The sequence below is a fragment of the Trypanosoma cruzi genome, genomic scaffold (assembly GCF_000209065.1).
Source record: "Trypanosoma cruzi strain CL Brener 1047053516293 genomic scaffold, whole genome shotgun sequence".
Lineage (NCBI taxonomy): Eukaryota > Euglenozoa > Kinetoplastea > Trypanosomatida > Trypanosomatidae > Trypanosoma > Trypanosoma cruzi.
The window spans coordinates 162757-185648 of NW_001849488.1; the positions used below are offsets into that span (position 1 = coordinate 162757).

The 22892-nt window shown below is 48.0% G+C and overlaps 11 protein-coding genes across 11 annotated transcripts, besides 21 other annotated features; all 11 read left to right on the forward strand.

The window, feature by feature from the left end:
* Positions 1 to 16614: part of a sequence feature (heterozygous, non-Esmeraldo-like haplotype) that runs on past the window's edge.
* On the forward strand, positions 31 to 291 carry Tc00.1047053509611.89 (hypothetical protein, conserved; the record flags this gene model as incomplete). The annotated part of the gene is made up of 1 exon (XM_809714.1): positions 31 to 291. The coding sequence occupies one exon, from the start codon at positions 31 to 33 to the stop codon at positions 289 to 291; it is 261 nt and encodes an 86-aa protein (XP_814807.1).
* Positions 448 to 596: a sequence feature (T-rich).
* On the forward strand, positions 687 to 2228 carry Tc00.1047053509611.100 (lipoate-protein ligase, putative; the record flags this gene model as incomplete). Its single annotated transcript, XM_809705.1, has 1 exon — positions 687 to 2228. One exon carries the CDS (start codon positions 687 to 689, stop codon positions 2226 to 2228), a length of 1542 nt encoding a protein of 513 aa, XP_814798.1.
* Positions 2338 to 2374: a microsatellite.
* On the forward strand, positions 2595 to 3782 carry Tc00.1047053509611.110 (RNA-editing complex protein, putative; the record flags this gene model as incomplete). The annotated part of the gene is made up of 1 exon (XM_809706.1): positions 2595 to 3782. The coding sequence occupies one exon, from the start codon at positions 2595 to 2597 to the stop codon at positions 3780 to 3782; it is 1188 nt and encodes a 395-aa protein (XP_814799.1).
* Positions 3812 to 3848: a microsatellite.
* Tc00.1047053509611.120 (hypothetical protein, conserved) lies at positions 4060 to 6795 on the forward strand (the record flags this gene model as incomplete). The annotated part of the gene is made up of 1 exon (XM_809707.1): positions 4060 to 6795. One exon carries the CDS (start codon positions 4060 to 4062, stop codon positions 6793 to 6795), a length of 2736 nt encoding a protein of 911 aa, XP_814800.1.
* Tc00.1047053509611.130 (hypothetical protein, conserved) lies at positions 6832 to 7896 on the forward strand (the record flags this gene model as incomplete). The annotated part of the gene is made up of 1 exon (XM_809708.1): positions 6832 to 7896. The coding sequence occupies one exon, from the start codon at positions 6832 to 6834 to the stop codon at positions 7894 to 7896; it is 1065 nt and encodes a 354-aa protein (XP_814801.1).
* Positions 7880 to 7920: a sequence feature (A-rich).
* Positions 8026 to 8071: a sequence feature (AT_rich).
* Positions 8466 to 8492: a sequence feature (AT_rich).
* Positions 8536 to 8561: a microsatellite.
* Positions 8993 to 9014: a sequence feature (AT_rich).
* On the forward strand, positions 9142 to 11199 carry Tc00.1047053509611.140 (hypothetical protein, conserved; the record flags this gene model as incomplete). The annotated part of the gene is made up of 1 exon (XM_809709.1): positions 9142 to 11199. The coding sequence occupies one exon, from the start codon at positions 9142 to 9144 to the stop codon at positions 11197 to 11199; it is 2058 nt and encodes a 685-aa protein (XP_814802.1).
* Positions 11391 to 11413: a sequence feature (AT_rich).
* On the forward strand, positions 11412 to 12473 carry Tc00.1047053509611.150 (hypothetical protein, conserved; the record flags this gene model as incomplete). The annotated part of the gene is made up of 1 exon (XM_809710.1): positions 11412 to 12473. One exon carries the CDS (start codon positions 11412 to 11414, stop codon positions 12471 to 12473), a length of 1062 nt encoding a protein of 353 aa, XP_814803.1.
* Positions 12763 to 12804: a sequence feature (A-rich).
* Tc00.1047053509611.160 (proteasome regulatory non-ATPase subunit, putative) lies at positions 12909 to 13937 on the forward strand (the record flags this gene model as incomplete). The annotated part of the gene is made up of 1 exon (XM_809711.1): positions 12909 to 13937. One exon carries the CDS (start codon positions 12909 to 12911, stop codon positions 13935 to 13937), a length of 1029 nt encoding a protein of 342 aa, XP_814804.1.
* Positions 14204 to 14243: a microsatellite.
* Positions 14258 to 16156, forward strand: Tc00.1047053509611.170 (hypothetical protein, conserved; the record flags this gene model as incomplete). Its single annotated transcript, XM_809712.1, has 1 exon — positions 14258 to 16156. One exon carries the CDS (start codon positions 14258 to 14260, stop codon positions 16154 to 16156), a length of 1899 nt encoding a protein of 632 aa, XP_814805.1.
* Positions 14369 to 14388: a microsatellite.
* Positions 16163 to 16191: a microsatellite.
* Positions 16591 to 16629: a sequence feature (AT_rich).
* Positions 16615 to 16677: a sequence feature (areas merged during assembly that could not be assigned to a particular haplotype. This can correspond to areas where the two haplotypes were merged or to regions with more than two copies in the genome that were merged during assembly.).
* On the forward strand, positions 16639 to 17172 carry Tc00.1047053509611.180 (peptide methionine sulfoxide reductase, putative; the record flags this gene model as incomplete). The annotated part of the gene is made up of 1 exon (XM_809713.1): positions 16639 to 17172. The coding sequence occupies one exon, from the start codon at positions 16639 to 16641 to the stop codon at positions 17170 to 17172; it is 534 nt and encodes a 177-aa protein (XP_814806.1).
* Positions 16678 to 18772: a sequence feature (heterozygous, non-Esmeraldo-like haplotype).
* Positions 17590 to 17631: a microsatellite.
* Positions 18054 to 18074: a sequence feature (AT_rich).
* Positions 18302 to 22892, forward strand: Tc00.1047053509611.189 (hypothetical protein, conserved; the record flags this gene model as incomplete). The annotated part of the gene is made up of 1 exon (XM_809715.1): positions 18302 to 22892. A coding segment is annotated over one exon (4591 nt), but the record flags the coding sequence as incomplete, so codon positions are not given.
* Positions 18773 to 18832: a sequence feature (haploid, non-Esmeraldo-like haplotype).
* Positions 18833 to 22892: a sequence feature (areas not merged during assembly with more than two copies in the genome that could not be assigned to a particular haplotype).

Here is a 22892-nt window from a genome sequence, read left to right on the forward strand (position 1 = left end):
GTGTTCCTTACGTCTTGAGAGCCTAGAACCATGTTGGGAGGTGATGAGGGCTCCGCAACGGTGGCACCCCCCTCAGAAGAGCCGGTGCGGCTGTTGAGTGTGCCAGAGTACCTTGAAAGCACGGTGATGGCTGTGCTGACGGAGGGACTGGAGGATCTGTGTCGTCAACGCCCGGCGAACCCGATAGACCATCTCGCTCTGTTTTTGCTGCGCCGCTCAAAAAGCAACACCGTGACGGAAGTACCAGCCAAAGACGCGATACCCGCTGAGCCTCCAAAGAAATATGAGTAACGTCCCGGCTCTGTGCGCGTGTTTATATGTGGTTTTCTTGAACACTTTCTCTTTTTTTTTTTTTTATTTGGCATGCCAATATTGTGAAATGTATATAGGTGCCATGCGCGAATAAGAAGGAAGAGAAGAGCAACTAGAATCTGGTGGGACTGTCTGTTGTGTTTGTTTCGCTTTTTGTTTTTTTGCTGTTGCTTTTTTATTGGCCTTTTCCCTCCTTCTTTTTGGCTTTGTGATAAAATATATTTTTTTTTTTACTTTTTTGTTGTTACTGTGTGTTTTTTCCCCTTTTTTTGGGCGTTTGTTCTGCGAAAGTCTCCCTTTTTTTTTTTTTTCCCAGACCGTTCACGGGGGAGGGTGGGGTTGGGGGTAAGAGAAGAGGGGCGTGACATTTGGATATGATGCGGCGTATGGGTTGGTGTTTGTGTCCCACCACGACATTATTTTCATTTCTCACACGACATGCAACCGCCACGCACTCAGAACGCCAACTGACAGAGGCTCGTGCAAGTGTGGCTCTTGTGTCAAACTCGCGTTGTATTTTTGAGAATCTTGCGGTTGAGGAGGCGCTGCTGCGCGGTGTAATCCTGCCGCCTGGTCAGCAGTTGTTGTTTTCGTACGTGAACCGCCCGTGTGTGGTTATTGGTCGGAACCAGAACTATTTGCAGGAAGTCGCGGTTTCTGCTGCCAGAAGGGATGGTGTGCCCATCGCTCGGCGGAGTTCTGGCGGTGGGGCCGTGTATCACGACACGGGAAATGTCTGTTTCTCCTTTTTTACTCACCGCAGTGCGTACCACCCTGAGAGGACGATTGAGATAATTCGTTTGTTTCTCTGCTGTGCTTTTGACATTTGCCCAGAGCGGCTGACAACAACGTTCCGGCATGACCTGTTTCTGGATAGGAAGAAAATTACGGGCTCAGCGATGCGGGTGCAGCGGGACATCGCGTGCCACCACTGCACGCTGCTTGTCAAATCGTGTAGTGAAAGACTCAGCGCATATCTTCAGCCTGAAGGGCAGTACGTCTTTTTTACCACCTCTTCGATTGGCTCTGTTCGCTCGTCAGTCACCACGCTGCAAATGGCGGGGGTTTTGCCAGAAGGTTACTGCAGCGACGAAAATATTAATGGTGAAGACGTGGTGCATTGTACACAACGATCGTTGGCAGACTTCTTTGTTCGTCATGTCGGTGTTATTACGGCACACTCGGCGCCGTGGGAGATCGATCCGTCTATTTTCCTATCGAAGCGGAATGAGGAGACGAAGGGAAGCGAGGAAAAAACATTGCATCCATCGAATGAAAGCGTGTTTCTGTTGGATGTTGTCGGCGCACTGCGGGAGAACACTCGCATTGTGGACGGTGAGGGACGTAGACCAGCTGCTGGATCTTCGAAAACTGTACTTGAGGAGGTGGACCGGTTGCGCTCTGCCGACTGGATGTTTTCCATGCCCAAGTTCACGACTTGTGTTGCCGTGACCGCAAAGGATCTTCTTGCGTGGGAGAACGACACGATTGTCCGCTCTTGTGTGCCACCGGGGGTCGTCACGTATCTGATGCAGGGCCGCACGCGGTTTGACATCACGACAGTCGTTGAGTGTCGCCACATAACGAAACTGACGGCGTGTTGGGCGGAAAACGCGGCAGGGGATGTCGATGAAATGTGGTGTGCAGCTATTCTTCGGGTGCTGCTGGAAGGTGTCAGAGTGGATGACCCTACGGTGGATGTGAGTGAAGAGAATGCTGTACTTGTGGCGGCGCTTCAGTTGGAATGCCGTTCTCTTATGGATGGCATGCCCCTTTCGGCAAGGGAGGAAAATATTGCTTGTGACGAGAACGGCAGCGGCAGTTTGGATGAACAATCTGCTTTGCTTCTTTTTATGCGGGCGGTGCTATCCGTGTGGCGTGTCAAAAATGTGTTTATCCCAGTGATTTCCCAATAGGGTGATGGATTCGCCCTAAAAGGCGGGGCCTTTTGGAATGGGGCGAAATTCGGGGGCGAGAGGGGAACGAATCCAGGAGAAGAGGCGAAACACAACGTTTAAACAAATAACACACACACACACACACACACACACACAAACAGACATGTGTGCGTAAATAAAACGCCGCATATGCATATGGTATTGTTGTGTTTGTATTTATTTTCTTAGTGGATGCATTAAATGTGTGTATGCGTGTGTGCTTTTTTTATGTTTTTTTTTCTTTTCGCCTGATGTGCATTGTGTGCCAGAGACGGTGGCTGAGAAGTGCAGCATCAAGAAGAATAAAAATTTAGTTAAAGAGGCGAAAAGAGGTTTAGAAACAAAATGCGGCGGATCGCATCACACTTGTCACAACGGACATATCGAGCGTTGTTTCCTCGAGGCGGAGGATTTTACGCCCCGCCGTTCAACATGTCGACTCGCTTCTACCGAGAAACGTCGCTGTTGCAGGCCCCAAAGACGGAGACTCCCGCGTACCAATGCGGTGAGTGTGGAAAGACGTTTCGACTGCTTAACGCATTGAATCATCACATTATGACAAAGCACGCGGGACACGCGAAGGCGATGGTGCTAAAAGCAGGCAAACTGGAGGAGGTCAAGCCAGAGGAGGCAAAAAACAAGTCATCACATGCTACAGACGCCACTCATGCAGCTTCGACAACAGCAACGGGAGCCACCATGTCAGCCACACAAATTCCAACGGGATTTCCCGGCATGACGTATTCTCCTCTTGGAGGCACCGCGGCATTTGGATCACCTCTTGGTGTTGCGTCGATGCCCCTGACATCGACGGCGGCAGCAGGTGCTCCGACCAATGCAGGGAAAAATGCTTCCGGGACAGAAAGTTCCGTGGCCGATGAGGATGCCGACAAGAAACTTTTTGTTTGCACCATTTGCCAGAAGACTTTTCGTTTAGAGGCTGCCCTGCAGCACCACTACCAAGCCAAACATAACATGGAAATGCCGACGAATTCTACAAGCGCTAGTAGTACTCGAGCGGCATCTCAAAGCAGCACAAATCTGGGGGCGGCAAATGCCATTTTTGGAGGTGCCACGGATGACGCAGTAAAGTCTACTACCGGCGTTCACTATGTTCATAGCCAAGAATCTGTTCTTCCACAGGCACCACAGTATCACCTTGATGTTGCACCTAACGCACCGGAAGAGGGAGATGTGGCAGCTCACTGGCGCTGCGTAAACTACTGCGTTGTGCTGGGCCCTGTGCAGAACATTCAGGAGGGCTACGTATTTGAAGAGAAGGTTGTGCAATTTACGTTAATCACAGACTTTGAAGGTCCCTCTCCCGGAGATCCTGATAAGGACTTTCACACCGTAAGAATTTTCGATAATTCCTTCTGTGAGCAGATGAAAAAAGAACTAAAGGAGGGCGATCGTTTTCTCGTAACTGGTCGCTTGCGCATGATACCACAGTATGACAGTGCGATGAAGAAGTATTATCACTACCCCGTCATTCAGGTACACCCGGGATGTGGGTCTGTTGTAAAGGTGTGATGGATCGCATTTTCTCTCCTTGATGAACTAAAAAAAAAGAAAAAAAAGAAAGAAAAAGAAAGAAAATTGTCTGCGTGAATGAGGGAGCGAAAAACAACAAAAAAAAAACTTCCTGAAGGCGAGTAAAGAGGTGGACCATCTGTGCAGTGGCATTGGGAGGGTAAGAAGGAGCCTGAAAAAACGCCATGCAAAGCTTTCTCCTTTACTTATTTGACATTTCTTTATAGTTTTTTACTGTTGGTCAATTTATAGGTTGTTAGAGGACCAGCAGCGGGAGATGACGTCGGTTGTGAGGAGTGGGGAATCTTCAAAACGCCCATCTGGCATGGAACCAGTGGAAAGCTTTAAATGCGAGGCGCGTTGTTGTTGTGTTGCTGGTAATGACGTTTGGGTGACAGAGCTTAAGGGTGGGATTGCTGTGTGCGACGCACAGCGGGGAAATGTACTGGAGCGCATTGCTGTTGGTGGTACCGACACGCGTGTGCAGTTCAAGTGTATGGTGCTTGTTCATGGTGATGAGGTGTGGGCGGGGAGTATCAACGGTGCTATTCATATATTTGACGTACCTACAAAGCGGTGGAAGCAGTCCATGACGATTTTAGGTGTGGAGGCAAGGGCACCCATTTTGTCACTTTTCTTTGACGGCTTTTCGGTGCTGGGCGGCTCGGAGACGGGCCGCATCGTGCAATGGAACCCCTTTACAAAGGAGCAGGTGAAAGTTTTTGTTGCTCTTGCGCCTGTGACGGCAATAACAGTGACTGGGGGTTTTGTCGTTAACGGCGGGCGCGACGGCGTTGTGCAGTTTTGGGATTCCCGTAGTGGGGAGGTTATTTGCGAGCACACGCAGGACAAATCCGCCGTTACAAGTATTCTTGTAGACTCGACGACATCTACACTTTGGGTGGGACGAACTAACGGCACCGTTAGCGTGTACACACTCTCTGTACCCATGAGCTTTAATTGCCGACTCTCAGTCGGCAATGGCGCTGTGACATCCATGTTAGCGGTTAGTGGAAAAGTTCTTGCCACTTCATACGACAGGTCCGTCGTTGTGTTTGCCGCTAAAACGCGTGAAGAAGTTAGCCGTTCAAGGACGGCACACAACGCGTTTATTCATTACGCTGCACGTGTGTACGCTGCAGAGATGGCACGCATTTGGACAATTGGAAATGATGGCGTCATTTATGTGTGGGATGTGGCGGGTTACTTTTTGCCATGTCGATCTTCACCGACCATCAGTCCATATGATCAGGCGGCTGTGGTTCATGATGCCAGGGGTGCGCTGACAGTAGAGAATGCACAGCTGTCATCCCGTGTGGCGGAGTCCCTCAGTCGTGTGGTGGATGTGAAGGAGGAACTACGAAAAGTACGTGATGAGGCGCATGAAATGCGGCTACGGCTCATTTCATTTGAGAATGTTCTTAAAGAAAAGGAAATGGAGATTGCCTCGCGTACCGCTCGTATGAAGGAACTGGAAGAAGATGTGAACAGACTTCAGAAAAGCGTCACAGACAGCAACGCCCGCGTCGATGCGGCGCAGCGGGAGACCAACGTGCTTCGCGCAGATCACAACACGGCTGTGCAGGATGCCTCTCAGACCAAAGCACAGTTATCGGCCAAAATTTCCGAAAATGCGAATCTCAAGCAGCAGCTGTCGGCGACCTGCACGGAAAAGTCGCACCTAGAGATTCGGCTTCGTGATAGAGATGCTGAATTGACGCAGTTGAGGGCAGAAAATGCGCGGCTTCACGGGGCGATGGGGCAAATTTCTTCTTCGCAGTCTGCTGAAAGGGAGATGTACAAAAAAATGCTTGCCAATACGGAGGGTGCCATGCGCCAGGAACTCAATGAGCTGCGAAGACGAAGTCAAATTTTGGGATCCTTGGTTGTCTCCATGGAGTACACAATCCGGCGCAAAGAGGAGGAGGAGCGCGACATGACGGCACTCATGAATGCATTTCGTCGCAGGGTTGCAGAGCGTGTCACCGATCCTCATCTGGCCGCGCTTCTTAATTTCACAATGTTGCGCAATCCTGATCGTTTTGATATGGACTGTGATGAGCACACAAAAGAGTTGCTTTGTGATCGTAATGGTCCTTTCATACAGTTTCTCCACTTATTACGTGATCGCGATCCAGACAGTTATGGGCAACTGCTTGAGTACCTTCAACATCCGGATGCGGGCTCGCAGTTTAGCCAGCTTTTTGATAAAATTTTAAGTCTTGCCCAGAAGGAGGGAAACGCGTCGGGTGATGATGACATTGTGACGTTTAAAAAGAGCTTGCCGGCTCTTCTTGACTCATTGAACGCTATGAAGGCGGCAAGCAATCGAACCGAAGATGCAGGCGGATCGGTCGGGAATATCTCCAAACCGGGAGCAAGCGTGGCGAATGCTAATTATTTACTGCCACCAAACACCGCTGCCAGTTCCAATCAAACCGGTGGTGTGGCTGGCAATGTGGGGTTGGGGAGTGGTGCTTCTGGTGTTTATTCAAATGGAGGCAATGCCGCTACTTTTAGTGGCACAGCCACTCTGCAGCCGCAAACATCATCACAGCAGCAGGCAGGTGCGGGGGCTGTTGAAGCAGGAGGCGCGCTGTCGATGAATGTCGATGACTTTAAGACATTCCTTCGAAGCATGAATATCTCCATTGAACAACCTGACTTGGTTGGACAAGCACCACTTGGCCTCACGGAGGATACCTACGTGAAACAACTTAAGAGTACCTTTGAGTTTATTTTGCAAACACGCCGCGATTTGGTTCAGCAGATGGGAATTCTTTTTAAACGCATTGTGAAGGGACGCCAGGTTGTGGACGCACTGACTCGTAACGCACGCGAGGGTTTATCTCCCACGCATCGTTCCTCGGGCAGTCTTGGCGGAGGTAGTGGGAGGCAGAATTTAGGCTCAATTGCGACAAGCATTTTGGAGGAACTTCACCGGTTTGTTTTAAATCTCCTGGCGGTGTACTTCACTGCGGCGGAGAAGCAACGGTTGGGATTAGGTGCCTAGAGATTTTTTAAATCTACATCCTGAGACATATTCTGCATGTGGCAGAAACAACAACAACAACAAAAATGTGTTGAATGCGACTTTTTTTTTTTTTTTTTTTGCGATGCCAGAGATTTTTTTTTTTCGTTGCTTTTTATTTTTATTTTGCAATTGAGGAGTCGTTTCAAAGAAAAAGAGGGGATGGCGCATTTGCGGTCCCTTTCCATATCCCATGACGATGAGAACAACAACTCATCTAGTGGGAGTAGTGGCGAGTCTGAGGAATTGTCGTCCGGCCGCGGTGAGTTGTCGTCGTCGAGTTGCTCCCTTACCTCCGATTCGAGTCATGTGCGTGGGAACCCCGGAAAGGGCTGTTGTGACGCGTTAGCGAAGGAGCGAATGGAGCGTCAACAACGACTCAGAAGATTGCTCTCGCAGCGCAACTTGGGTCACGCCGTGGCTCTTGATGACGGGAAGCATGTGGAGCCGTTTATTAGTCGCAAAGGTGCCCTTGACGCGGATGACTCTGTCATTCTTTCCATATTCTCCAACTCGCTTCTGTTTTCGAGGCTTCTGGCCGTTCTCAATTCCTCCCAAAATCCAGCGCACCTGCAGAATTTTGATGAGGTGCTTTCGGCGGCGAGCCCTCATTTTTACCGGAGCTTCAAGGCTCCACTGGAGGATTCCACAAGACAACCGGCACGTGTCGGTGCTTTGACGCGACGCGAATGTGCTGCTTTAGAGCGCAGTGGCATTGTCGTTCGTCGACGAAAGCGTGATCGGCCCGCAAGCAAAGTTGGCTCCACATTTTTTGCTGGTAAGGTCCGGCGTGGACGTGCGGCTGATAACGGGCAGATGACACACGGCAGCTCCGCAACTTCTGGCATTATTGCGAATTCGTTGCGGAATTGGGAGCAACATTTGACGGAGGAGTTGAAGGCGGAGGGTGTCACCATTGAAACTTTCAGGCAGCAGCGACACGGCAACAGTTATTTGGAGGAGAGGCGTTTTCTCCAAGAGTCTCAGTGGGCCGACTACCAGCGTGAACTGCGGCTCGAGGAGAAGCGAAAGGAACAGGAGGCCAAGCGGGCAATTCGTCGTGGCGAAGAAAACAAAAACTGAAGGAAAAAAAAAAAGAAAAAAAAAGTTTTTTTTTTTCTCTACATTATGAAAAGTCATGATGTCTCATGTAGTGTACTACATTTTATTTCTTGTACGTGAGTTGTTTGCATTCTTACTATTAGTGTTGTCTTTTATTTTATTTTATTTTTTTCTTTTTAAAAATTTTTGATATTTTGACACATTCACGATTAAAGTGAGAATAACCGCGAATGGGACGTTCCGCGAAGATCACGAGGGGTGGTGACAAGACGCGCGTGAATCAAGGTCGTCAAGAAGCAAAGTTACGTGCGCAGGGGGCAAAGAGCCACGCCACATCTGTGAAGGAAGCAGTGGAGGCGAGGCGCGTGCAGAAAAAGAGGTCGCAGGCCATTGCCACGGAACTTCGCTCAAAGACGCAGGCCCAGGCAGCACCAATTGTGAAAATGGCACCAAAGATCAAGAAACCGCAGGAATAAGAAAACAATGGAGTCATCCGGGAGTTACCACAGACACAGAAAAGGTTTCTTTTGTGTAAATGACCATTAGATGGATAAGTGATATGCTTTTTTTTTTTTTTTTAAACGTATGAGTTATTATTATTATTTATTTATTTTTTTGTGTACGTGGCTGACCAAAATGTGCGATTTCATGTTGTTTTCTTTATTATTATTATTATTATTATTATTTGTATTTCTACTGAGGGATTTATTATAACATGACGGCCAGAGGGTTAATACCGGAAGTAAAATAAAAAAAATCTAACAGACACATAGAGATTTACACAAAAGAAGGAATGGATTCTTCGCCTTAATATAATTAGGCCTGTCAGTAGACAACTGACGGCTTCATCCTCGGCGTTTTCTTTTCTTTCCGCCTCCACGGTGGCTATTTCTGTGCAGGGCCCGCATTACTTTGGCACCGGACTCGCTGGCCATCACTCTTGCAGATGTTGGTGTTGGCATTGGTACCGTCTTTGTTAAGTTGCTTGTCGCCCGCGCACGCTAACCAAACTTGACAAAGATGCTCTTTCACTACGCCATTCTTGTTTTTGTTCCAATGGAAGCGATCGGCCTGTTCGCGCTCATGCTTGCTTTCCTGGTGCTCATCTCTTAGAGACTTTTATTTTTTTTTTTTTTTTTCTATTATGCTTGTCGTTTGCGTGCGTGGTTGGGGTTTCCTCCAGGGTGCGGGTTTTCGCATTTTTTTCCCTTTGATTTTTTTGTCTTTTTTTCCCGGAAGTCTTTTTTAAAATTATTATTGGCGGGAATGGGTCCGCATGGCGACACGGCCTCACGCCTCTCTCAGCTGCCGTTGCCCGACGTTGCAACGCTGCTGAAACGGTACGTTGAGTTTTTGGATCCGCTAGACGGCGTCGATGGAAAAGAAACGGCTGTTAACTTTGCTCAGCAGGTGACGCGGTGTCTTCGGGGAGGAGACGGTGAAGTTCCTCCAGAATGGCGCGGCATTGCGGAATATTTTTGCTTTTTGGAGCAATATGCAAGGGAGTACAAGCGTATTTGTAACAATTTGCTGCGTACCTCGCACATGGCGGCTTTGTGGAATTCATTTTATCTTGGCAACCGGAGTGCACTGCCATTTGGATGGAACTACACGTTGTATCTTGATGGGCCCTCGCTTGAACAACCCTGCCAGCAACTGAATATTTCTTTGCCGGCCTTGCGGGCGGCAATCATTGGGGCAGCATCATTTCACTTGCGTCGTCTCGTTAAGAACCCACGTTTTTTCACTTTGGAGGGGCAGAGTCGTCTCCCAACTTCTTGCCGTGTGGATTTGAAGCTCTGCCGTGACCAATTGACACGATTATTTCGAACTGTTCGTATTCCTCACCTTGGCATGGATGGGCTTCGTTGGTCGTGTACAAACAAGGTACTGATTCTCCGTAGGGGGCATCCGTTCGTCTTGGATTGGGTTAGTTTTGGTGCTGAGGATGAGGTTAGCGGCTTGGGGTTGCGGTGGTTGGAGGAGGTGGTTGCAAATGCTCGTCTAATTAACGCTTTCATTTGCGAGACGTCAACGTTGTCTTTGCAAAGGGAAAACCCATTGGTATTTTCAAGCGGGTGCCGTGGAACGTGGGCGCGTATTTTTGAGAGGTTGTGGAATGAAGGGACTTCAAAGGCAGCTCTGGATGATATTACGTCCTGCAGCTTTTCAATTTGTCTCGATGATGAAATGGACCCCGCCCTGTCTCTTCACGGTGGTAAGTACCCGGAGAATCGCTATCCTGACATCAATGTTATGTACATGTTAAACCCCGCGGGCGGCGCCAGCTGCAATATGGAGCATTCGTGGGGTGATGGCAGTACCATGTTACTGGTTTGCAGTATGATCCACCACTATGCCGTGTCTTTTTGCAAGGAATACATTGCATTGGATCGAACTGCGTGGATCAATTCATTGCCAGATTATAAATCACACGTGAGGCCTGTCCAGTTTGGCTCATTGACTGAAGATATTCTTGATGCGATTGCCGAGTGTCGCCAGGCCCATCAGCGGCACGTGGATAACACGGAGCTGACAGTGCGGAATATTTGTGCATTTGGAAGAAATGAAATTAAGCGACACTGCCGTGTGAGTCCTGAAGCCTTTGTGCACGCCGCATTTCATCTCGCCCAGCGGCGACTCTTTGGTGACCAGCGATCAACGTATTGTGCCCTTTTAATGAAAAAATATCATCATGGACGCACGGAGACTTTACGGACGGTCACACAAGAGACTCAGGCGTTGGCCGATTTGGTGGAATCGGCGGAAAATACAAAAGTCTTTGATCAAGCAGTTGCAGTGGCGTTGCAAAAGGCGAACGAAGAGCACTGCAGACGCATTGCGGTGTGCCGTGCGGGAGAGGGATTTCATCGAGCTGTGACATTCCTGCGGCGTCTCCACAATGTGGCGAAGGAGCGGTTTACACGTGCAACTTCGCCGCCACTCGCGAGTGATTTTTCAAAGGCTCTGGCTTTCGTTGATGCCTTATTTTTTGACTCTTCATCTCTACGAGAGCTCTCATGTGATTATCTTTCTACCTCCAATATCACTGGCAGTGGGATTGCCTCTTTTTGCTTTACAGCCACACACCCAGATGGCATTGGAATTGGTTACTCCCTCTTCCCTGACCACCTCACCTTTGCATTTTCAGCGCACAAAAGTTTTGCACGTCCATTGAAGGGCACGTGGAAAAATAAGCTGGTGGATGAGGGGGTTGCCAAAAGTGGTGGAAGACACATATGCCAACTATATGCTGATGCATTGGAGCAGTCCCTTTATGACTTGTACCGTCTTTCAGCTGTGTTGCCTACTCCGAAACTTTAAACGCCGAGAATAAACTTGAGAAGCGAAAATGAGTCGTTTCCTAGAAGGGGCGAGAGATCTTTCGCGTGCTTTTGTTTTTTTGTGTTATTATTTTGACTATTCCACATTACTCATACAAAGTGTGTTGTTTTCTCTGCCACAATGCCAGTTGGATTATTTTTTTTTTTTAATTGTTTTGAAGTGACGGGCGCTATTTTAATTTTTTTATTAAAATGGCGTCACGTGGTATGCTGGGTGCAGTTTGTCTCTTTGGCGGTCTGACGATGACAGGCGTCGCGCTGGCGGGGTCGCGATGGAGGCGGATTTCGACCCGCCGCGCGCAGCTGAACAACGAATACGCCAGCATTCTGGCGGAACTCCGCTCATTGAATGACGCACGCCTGAAGGAGGCCGAGGACCTGCGGCAAAAAAAGCAGGAAAATGCCCTGCTGCATGAAACGGTGACTACACTATGGGCCGATCGTCTTGCACGCTACGTCCAAACAAACAAGGAGCTGCACTCGTTTTTGAAAGCCCTTCCGGAGGCGCTTGGTGCCCTGAAAGGTCTCACAAGTCACTATCGGTACATGGCAACTGAGATGGCGAAGTTTTTGGCATTTGACGTCTCCTGTATTAAGGTGCATAATTTTGCACTTCTTCTTGAGCACGGTGAAAATGTAGGAATTCCCCGTGTGATCGAGACAATTCGTCAACTCCTTATTGCCGAGCCACTTGTCCAAGTGGTGTGTGACAGCGTCATTAATATTCCCGCTGACGTTAGCAGTCCACGGTCTATTGGTGAGTGCAGTTCGAGTTTTGTCTTCTGCATGGAGGAACTTGACCAGGCGATTGAGGCGGCGGTGTTGCGCTACGTTGACTTTCAGAGCGATCATGGAACAAAGGCTCCCAATGCCATTTGCGATGGTGTACGCAAGCTCACTAGCGAGGCCAAGTTGAATACGTTTAGTAAAGGCGACATCATCATGCAGAAGGAGCAAAGGGCACTTCGTGACCTTCTCCTTCGCGATAGACGGCAGCTGCACACGACAGAGGATTTGAGAAGTGCTTTGAAGTACGTTGAAACTGTTTCAGATGAGCTCTGCTATGAAAACGCGAAGGATGGTGGGCTGAAGGCGAGTGTTTCTGGGGACACCGCGGTCAAAGTTGCGCGGGAGCAACTTTTATTGTGGCGCAAGTCGGCTGCAGTCTTTCTGGTGCAGCAACAGGCGAAGGAGGTGTTGGGCGCCTATCAACTTCTGTTGGCGGAGACACTTACAAAAACAAACTCGGGCTGAAGAAGAAAAACAAAACAACAATGACAATGAGGCGGGGTGGGGTGGGAATGTAGAGGGCATTTGGCTCCCTGTTGACCTATTGAAAGAACCTTATTTTACATTTGGTGTTTAGCACGCAGGGGCGAGAAGGAAGGAAAGGGGGGTCTGAGACAAGGCTCCGTTTTTTTTTTTTTTGTGTGTATGCGTGTGCGTGTGTATCATTTCTTGTTTCACGGAAACAACAACACTTTTCCGCGAATGCCTCCGTAAATGCGTTGAAGGGAAAGCGAGAGGAAAAATAATTACGAGGAAAACAAAAAACAGAAAACAAAACAAAACAGAAACAACAAAAAGACGAAGGAATAACAGTAAGTCGTAAGTGCTTTAGCGTGCATCCTTTCAGATTTATTCGTGTGGCTTTGATACACATTTATTTAGGAAAATCCAGCGAGACAAATGCCAGAGGCGTGCTTTCTGTGCCTGGACTCCACGGAGTTTATGCGCAACGGCGATCAATTTCCCAGTCGGTTCCTCGGTGTGCAGGAGGCCGCTAGCCTGCTGTCCAACGCAAAGATTCAGATGAATGCGGAAAACACTGTGGGATTCCTGACACTTGGGGGTAATGCGTGCACCGTCTTTGAGACGCTCACGCTGGACGTGGAGCGCGTCATGTGCAGTCTTGCAAATATTTCCATCCGAGGCAAACGTTGCCACTTTTCACAGGGGCTCCAAATAGCTTCTTTGGCGTTGAGTCACCGAACAAACCCCCGGGCGGAAAAACGCATCGTCGCCTTCATCGGCACCCCACTCAGTGAAACGGACGAGGAGCTGGAAAAGTTGGCGCGAAAGCTCCGAAAAGATGATGTGGCAGTTGACATAGTGGGGATTTGTGTGGAGGCAAATGTTCCTCGGCTCTCGGCATTTGTTGAGAAGTTGAATAAAAATGGCAACTCCCGCTTTCTTAACATTCCAGCTGGTGCCAACCTCACAGACTCACTGATGTCCAGCTCCATTTTGCTTGGCGCTGACAGCGGTGGCGGCGCAAACGAGACCCAGGATACGTACCAGGGTTTTGGCGTAGACCCTTCCAACGACCCCGATCTTGCCATGGCCATTCGCATGTCGTTGGAGGAGGAGCAACAACGGCAGGCCGCTGCGGCCACAATAGCGGCGTCCCAAAGCACGGCCCCCGTCAGTACAGCGACGCGGACGGACGTCCCGCCGCCTTCTGCCGAGCCAGAAAATTTGGAGAACATGTCTGAAGAAGAAATGCTTGCACGTGCGTTGAAAATGTCGTTGGAGGAGGCACAAAAGGCGGCAAACACGGCGGTCAAATCCGAAGAAGAGTCTTCTCTTCACGAGGCTGAAAAGGAGCCGGAGAGGCCGAAGCCGACCGAGAAGTCTTTTCAATCAGCAGAAGAGGATGAGCTACATGAGAACGAAGAAAAGTCATCAGGTGAGAAGCAACCGAGGAACAAAAAATAATTGTTAACATTATACATATCTAGTTTTTTTTTTTTTGAAATGCTGCACGTTGAAAGGGGGGTATGAAGAGAAGAATGACGGAAGAAAAAAAAAAAAAGAGAAGAAAACTTGACGGGGAAATGCGTGATAAAATGTTTTGCCGTCCCATAATGATGTAACCTATTTAGTGGGGGGAGGGCGAGTTTCATGAATTTCTCATTGCAAAACAGCAGCAGCAGGAGGAGGAGGGCTAAAAGTTTCCTTGTGCCGTACTTACTGTTTTTTCGATATATACATATATATATATATATATATATATATATATATTATTGCTTTTATGCATGTGGGTGTATTTTTTTCCTTTGCACATTCACTTCGATTTTTTTTTTTTTTTCTTTTGTGCTTCCAATTATGTGCCCCTCTCAAGACGGTGGGGTGGACGATTTGTAGAAAACAACAACAACAACAACAAAAAACAAAAAAGAGGAAAACAAATTGGGCTATTAGTTTTTGCAAAGATGGTGCTAGCGACTATTCGCGTGCTGGTCTGTGGAGCAGAATTTCATCGAGTGGAGTCAGCGCTTGGAAGTTCCGTAGAGAATACCAACTTTGCATGGAATCGGCGTTACGAAATATCGTGTACTTCTTCGACTGGTGTGTCCGAAGCTGACGGTCGGCTGCTGTCCATGTGCCACCTGGTTGTTCTTACACGAGGAGCCAGCCCACCCCTGGAGGTTAAAAGTTATTGTGGCAAACCCACCGTATCACTGGAGAGCGCTCCAGAGGGTGTTGTGGGTATGCTGAGGAATTGTGACTTTTACTATGGTGTGCACGCTTTGGAAAAGCTGCGCTCACTAGTTGTGGATATAGGCCTTTCCCCACCACATGTTATTTGGGACGGCGTGCTGCGTACGTTTACAAGAAATGGCGAATTATCCATTCGCCGCGCGTTTTGGCTTCTCGATAAAGATGGTGATGGAGTGTTGAATGAGGAGGAACTTCTTGCATGGCAGCGTTCTGTGACATCAGCCTGCTTTTCAAAAAGTGATCTTGCTGAATTGTGTACCCATTGTTCCTTGAACAATTTTCCTCCGTCGATCAATGGTGAGACCTTTATGAAGATGCAGGAGAATTTCTTGATGAATGGTGACGCCAAGAAAGTGTGGGCAACACTTCATTTAACGGGGGTTTGTCCGGATGGACTGCCATATTCATGGAGGGATATCCACGCGGTTCGTGTGAGCAAAGAGAGCAACACATATCTTTCTCATACCGCCATTCAGTTCTTTCGGAATTTGTACAAGCTTCGCCGCTTTTCTGACCTTAACAATATGTGGGATGTTACCCCTGGATGCCCCTGGAAGCATGTACATGGTTTCCTTACGACAGAAATTCCATTGGATAGGTTTATCGAATACTGGAAGTATATGGCGTTGACAAATCGGAGTGTGGTTGTGCAGTATGCTAGATATTGGGGTTATAAGGGGGACACGATTCTTTTATTCTTGTTGCGTCATGCACGTCCTTACCGTGAAGTGGGTGAGGCGGTGCCGAACACAATTCAAGTTCTGGTGGTTGGTTCCGCCGGATGTGGACGGAGAAGTCTCATGTTTACACTGACGGCGTTAGATGAGGAGGTGTACAAGGAAGATACGAGTGCATCGCAAGAAATGTACGTCCGAACCACGACATTCCCTGTTAGGCATGGCGAGGGGGAAGCACTACAGACTGTTGTGTACGTCACAGTGCCCATTGAAAACCTTACAAAAGTATTAGAGGACGACACGCTAGAGAAGCAGCTGGACGTGGTAATTCTCTGTTACGATGGAAGTCATATCGAGGAAACTACACTGCCTATTATGCGTGCATATCTTGAGGCCAAGGCGTTACCGTTGCGTTGTCGTAATTTGCCCTTTGTGGTTGTCATGACGAAGGCGGAGGCCTCGGCGTCAACGGAGGCTCCCACAAATGAGAGTCAGGTGATGGAGCGCTTTTGCCGGGAGCATCAATTATTATGGCCGCCTGTTGTGACAAGTGTTGAGACTCCTGAGGAATCTGATATCGCTGCCCTTAACGAATACATGTATGCAGTAGCCAAGGAACCCGAAATTGCCGTGGGAAATGCACCCTTAACTCTCCAGCGGATATTGAGACGCGTTGCAATTGTGACTTTTTTTGCTCTTGCCGTGGGAAGCGTCACGCGCTATTTTTTTCGACGGATGCGTGGGAGACGTCAATAGAAGACGAAAAAAAAAAAAAAAATAAACAAAAAAAACCGCGGAAAAAAAAGTGAGGGGACGCGTAGACTTTAAATATTTGGGTAGAGGGGAGGCAGGGTGGTCTGTGTTTCTGTTTGAGTGTGGTTGTATGCATGCCAAGGGTGGTGGTGGTGAAGAAAGGCAAAGAATAAGACTAGAGAGGGGATAAGGTTGAAGTCACGTCAATTATATTAACATGAAAAAAGGGGTATGTGTTCACTATTACTGTTGGTGTCATGTTCATTGTTCTGTTTGCCACTACTTGCAGCCACCGCCGTGTTGTTTTGGTTGCTCTCTTTGACCATGTCTGCTCATTTCTCCATGCATATATGACATATTTTTCCCCTTGTGGTGGTGCAGCTATTTTTTTTTTTTGTGGGCTGTAGTTGTTTTGTTCTGAAGGATACATAGTAAAGAAATATATATTTATTAATTTAATTTAATTTTATTTTATTGAAGTTTTGATGGCTTCTGGTGCTCCAGCGACATTTGCCGCCGGTTGTTTTTGGGGGACGGAGCGTTTTTTTGTCAAGAAATTTGGGGATGCGTTGTTGTCGCATGAAGTGGGGTACATGGGGGGCGCGGAATCTGACGAAGTTGTCACATATTCGGCGGTCAAGAAGGGCACAACAGGGCATGCGGAGGTGCTGCACGTCAAGTACAATCCTGAAAAGGTCACTTATCAACAGCTTCTTGATTTCTTCTTTCGCATTCACAACCCGACGACGGTGAATCGGCAAGGAGTGGACGTGGGCACGCAATATCGCAGCGCTATTTTTTACCACGATGACCAGCAACTGAAAGAGGCAAAGGACTACATTTCAAGACTCAATGGTGCAGACCCGGCGCTTCGGGAGGGCTTTGTGAAGGCTTTTGGCGACGCTCAAGTTGCCACGAGCTTGGAGAAGGCCTCACGCCTTCACGTCGCAGAGGACTATCACCAAATGTATCTGAAAAAGAACCCCGACAGGGTTTGTTCGCACCGAATTCATTGGTGATCCCCATTGCGGGATGATCCGTAAGCGCTTAGGAGGACTCTGTGACGAGAATAGTCTTGATAATTGGCAATGCCCTTTTTTTTTTTTTCAACGCAACTGTGCATTTGGGGGGCGTCGCGAAAGCAATTTATCGTATTTTTTTCCCTTAGCCGTCCCATATTCCTCTTTACGGCATTGGAGTGGAGCCCGGCGCCTTTGGGGCTGCGTTAAAGGTGATCACTTCTTCGGTTTACAGTGGGCTTTTGGTTGCCATCGAATATGATTTAAGAATTCATTTATGGGCGTATGGGTGCTTTTTAGGTGCCATCCGGGTTGGGATGTTGGGTACGATGGGCCAGGCCTTGATCTTCTTTTCTGCTTTTTATTGATTCTGCGTGATGAAGAGAAACTCGTCTTACCAATACGCATGTGCCGCTGTTTGTTTTTATCTTTTATTTTTATTTATTTATTTATTTGTATGTGCTGATAAGAAAAAAAATGCATATGATTGATTTTGTGTGTCTGTTGCTTGTACTTTTTTCTCTTGTTGATAATTGGCGTTTGTTTTTATGAAAAATAAATGAAATTGGATGTGCATACATACATATGCATGAAGTTTGCTGCTTGGACGGATTTTTGTGCTTGCCATGGGAATTCACGAACGTGAAATGTTGTGGAGGGTGTTGTTTCCGCCCATGTGCTGCTTCGGCTACGCCTTGGCCCATCACATCGCTGCCAATTTCCAACAATAGCGGGAAGAAGAGAACGAAGTGAACAATTTTTTACTTTTATATTTTTGTGCGCGTGTTTGTGGGGGCTAAGAAGGACAGGGAGGGAGAAGGTTTTGTTTTGTTTTTGGTAACGACTTTAGGGAGAAACGAACTCTTTTTAAATATCTGCGGTTATATTTATATATATATTTTCTTTTTTCGCGTTTTCTTTTGTTCCGTACAGAAGGCGGCGTTCTGGAAGGGAGATGCAGACGCCATCACGTACTGCGGCATTCTATGGATTGAGAATATGTGCCGCCCCCTTTTTCTTCGTGTGTGTGTGTGTGTGGGACTCACACTTGTGATCTTTATTCCTTTTTTCTTTTTCTTTTTCTCTTACGGATGTTATTTTTACCAGTGGTGCCTTTGCAGCTTGGAATATGTTGCAGCAGGCTGTTTCTTATGTTATTTCTAGCTTGGCAAAAATAGGAGACATTAATGCGTGCAATGTTGAATCGTCTCTCAGGGAGCGGACGTTGCGCATCCGGGACATGTCACTTCGACAAGATACTTTGAACACCTTTCTTCCCTTCACTATACAATGCGGAAAGGTTGGCGATCTGCGCGTAAAAATTCCATGGCCAGCCTCTAATGAGCCGCTGCTTTTGTGTTGTGAGGGAATGGCCTTTACATTGAATGGCGAGACTTCACAATCTTGCACAAAAGAGATGACGAGGGAGGAGATACGGGGTGGTATTACAGAAGAAAGCATTCTCGGAACCGTAGTGACGTCTTCTGTGCCTGTCAATTCTCATGAAGAGCAGAGAAGTGCTGCACCGTTGGCGTCCGAGGAAAACTCTGAGGAGCGTGAAACATCGTGGTCGGCGGCATTGGAGGATGATGATTACATGTCATGTCAGAGTGTCAGTAACACTTCATTTGCATCTTGCGATTCTCAAGAGGATTTGGCATCCCTTCCACAGAATGGAAAAGGTTTTTTTTCGTTTCTTGTCAATGCCGCCAGTCGTTCTGTGTCGTGGGTCATGAATCGACCCATTCACGTGCAGTTGAAGAACCCCTGTGTTGTGTGGCCGTGCGATTCACATTCTGACGTGGGCTTTGAGATTACGGTGAGCGAGATCATGGTGAAAATTGAGCCTACATTAGAGGCCGGTGCTGAGCTTATGAAGGTTATCGTTATCACCTTCAGTGGGGTTGCCGTGTGTGCAAATGCTGCTAAGGAGCAAACGCAAAAGATTGTGGAAATTGATCATCTCAGTATACGCATTACCTCCGTGTACAGTTCTGCAGGTATTCTCTGTCGCAAGAACGTTGCCATTGTTTTTGACGGCGTATCCTCGTTGTTTTTTGATGAGGATGCATTGCGGTCTCTCACAAGGTGCGCCGTGAGCCATGGGATCATGAAAGAGGTTCCTGAGTATTGCCGTCCGTTTTATAAGCTGCGTTCATTGAGTTCACGTTGGTCCTACGCCAAGAGTTGTGTCTTCGCTTTTATACGGGACAGGAGGAGGCGTTACAACTTTAATTCGTCGCACCTTCACTTCTACGCCGAAGCCCGCACGTCGTATCTTGCGCTCTTGGATTACTGCCATCGCACACGGGACATTGCGGAAAAGAGGGAGCAATTGGCCGACATTGAGGGTGATATTCGCTATCGTGATGTGGTGTTATTTTTGAGGCGCAAGGTTCAAGAGAGATACTCCACGACGGTACTTGCTGGCAGTACAGGGGCGGGTGTGACACCGCCGCCGACGCAGCCTTCAGATGCTCGTCAATTCGTTGTTGTCTCGTCTCTTCACGTGGACGCGAAAATTACGTGCGTGCGGTTGCCTGCTGAAACAACGGTGTGGCTGCGTGATGTCGCGTTTGTGAAGCGCCGCGGGGAGTCCAATTTTTCGGTTGGGAATGTCACATTGGTTGCGGGGGGAAAGTCTCAGCTGCTACGGGCGCCGGATTCCGGGGAACCGTTTTTTTCTCTTCAGCAAACCGAAAGCAATGGCATGACTTTTGTCAGGACGACGTTAGAAGCATTGCGTTTTATCACCACATCTAATTGGATGCTGCAATTGGTTCAGCCTATCATGGTTGCCATGCCACACGTTCTGCGGGCGATTCCAGAAACAAATTGTAATGCACCGGAGACTAAATTGAGTAATCGATGTGAAAAAACCACAAGTTTTGTTTTCCCATTGATAGATTTTCATGTGGATGATTTGCGGTTTCATTTGAAGCAACTATCCCTGACGCATATAGAGCGAACATCCGGTGACTCACGTGTGGGTCTTTTGATGAAGGAATTGTCTGTGCGTTTTGGCGAGGAAACGGACGTGCTATCACCCATGAAGGTGGAAATGACTGAAGAGGAGGATATCTTGGTGTCTGCGGTGACGTTAAATGTATCGAATGCGCTGTGGGAGTATTTGTACCACGTTCGAACTGAGTGGAACGATGCCCTACTACGGGTTAGTAACATGCCAGGCTTTGTATCAAGAGTGCAGTCAACAACGGGTAAAACACAGATAAAAAAGTCTTTCGCAGAGGTGTGTTGTGAGGCTGAATTAAAAGAGGAGTTTAATTCCGCGCTAAAATTACAGCGGACATATCTCTTGGGTGTCGTTATTACTTTTGAACCCTTAAATCTCAGTATGCAGCTGGGAACTATGAATATGTGGAGAGGGGCACAAACGTGTGGTTTTCCTTCGGTGCATGCGAACATATCATCGTTTGAGTTTTCAACAGATCATGTGGAAGGAGGTGTATTGACGGTGACGTGTCCTAGCGGCATTTTATACTCAAAAACAAGTTCAACAAGTGACGCTTCACGTGTGAATGTGTCGATAGGGGTACTGGAATCAGTATGGAAGGCGTCTTCCACAAGAAATTTATTGCATATTGATGCTATGCAATTCCATGTATATGGCGATGCAACGTACTGCTCCGCTGAAACGCTTCGGTTCTTGGATGCTCTGACATTTGCCCCAATAAAGTGCTTTTACTGCCGCCAGTTAAGTTCAATTCCAACAACCGCACGACCGTATCTTGCGTCCTCTTTGCAGGTCTCAGTGTGTCTTGCGGAGGTCTGTATGCAACGACTCATTTTTTTGGAATTAGATTTGTTGGGAACTTTGATAAAAGATTACGCCACCTTTTTTGTGAACAACCTTGTGCCTACAGAAGCATACCGACTGTTTTTTAGTGGTTTTAGCAATTTGGCCTTCGTCATGTACGCTTCTTCTTGTGCAGTTAAGTTTGGCGGAGATGAAGCTTTAATGTGCCGAGTGAATATGCCCTCAATAAATGGTGGTGCGGGTGCGCCACTTGTGAATTTTGGTGAACTTCTTCCTGAGCTACGGGAGGCATCACCATTGACGTTGATCAACGTTTGTGAAAAGCTTTTAGCGGATATAAGTATGCCCCATCTTGAGGTGGAAGTGTTTCACCACCGATTTATGTCCATTGGTCTCTGCGCAACTGTTTCTTCCTTCACAGCCACGCTACCCATTGCTGTAGAGGACTTTTGGGATGACGCCGTACACGCGGTAAAACGCTCACCCGCTGAATGCACTGCTCCTTCGATTAAATTGAATGTGGGCGATATGATCCGGCTGGAGGTTGAAGGGGTGAAATATGCCCAGCAATCTGCTCCCTTTCCCGAGGAATTAAGTGGAGTATTTAGTGATTGCGACATGGATAGCGACACATCAGTTGTGGCCTGTGAGAAGTACACTCACGCAGTGGTGAAGAATTGGAACGTGCATCTCAAAGGGGTTTCTGAAGCGGATGCCGTGAAAGAATTGTTGGGATTATGGATGGAACTTCGGCACATGATGAATTCAATTCAAAGGCGGAATGTAGTGAACTGCACTTTGCTACGAGGTGGGCATTATAATTTGGACCGGACCGGTCCGTGGTTTTTTGACTCTCCAGGCGAAATGGTTTTGGTGGAAGACTGCACCTTTCTTTCCTGCACCTCAGGAATGCACATGGTGGTCTGCAGTGGGACCCATGTGTGCTTTCGCCGATGCCACTTTTCTTCTTTTTTTCAGCATGCCATCACTGTTGAGGACGAATGTGCCTCTTTTGTGTGCGACAACTGCATTGGAGAGGATTTCGGCGGCGAGTCAAACGCGACCGGCGCTCAGGCGGAGGTGGAGAAGAAAACGGTGCAAAAATTTTTATTTTCTTTTCATCGCGGTGCTGTATGCTTAACACTGCGCGATGAGTGCAGACTCACCCTGAATCTCTCAACGGTGGATCTGCGTTTTTTCACATGCTTCAAGAAAACCGTCTCTCATCTGCGCTTGCAACGGGGACGGCTTGAATTTATGGAAAAGGGGGCTCTACACGGTCTGGTTTCTCGTATGGATTTAGACTTGGATTGGACGCTGAGGCACAGGGATGACTACGCAACATTGAGTTCATCCTTGCGAGTAGAGAGTGTGAGTATACCCGTTTTGTTGTTTGGCACAATGCGTTGCCTGAGAGGAGTGTGGAACGCCGAAGTACCATTTTCCGAGGCTTCAGTGCGAGAGTACCCATCGCCTGTGAAAACACGCGGCTTTTCAGTTGCCAGGTGGAAGGCACTTGTGACAGTGTCCATCATTCCTGTTGAATTGTGTCCACCGAGTGGTGGGGCGCCATTGATAAGCTTTATCCTTGATAGCACTTCGGTTGTGTCAAGGCGGGAAACAACAGGGGAGGCTTTCCTGGAGGCTCGATCAGGGATACAGCAGCTCTCTCTCTGGGAATTTTCTTCGCAATCGCATGTTTCACTTTTACGGAATCTGCTCTCTGTGCTGGTGGTTGCTCGCACGGAGGATTTTTCTAGTGCGTCATGTGACGTGTCTGTCTCCCCATGTGAGCTTTCTCTCTCCAGCGAGCAAATCAAGTGCGTTTTGTCCCTCTTGACATTTATGCAGGGCTGTGACGACGCTGAGACGGTGCCGTATGCAGTGAGGCTGGAGAACTACCTGGGTGTAGAAGTGACGTTGCAGGATGCGGCGGATCAAT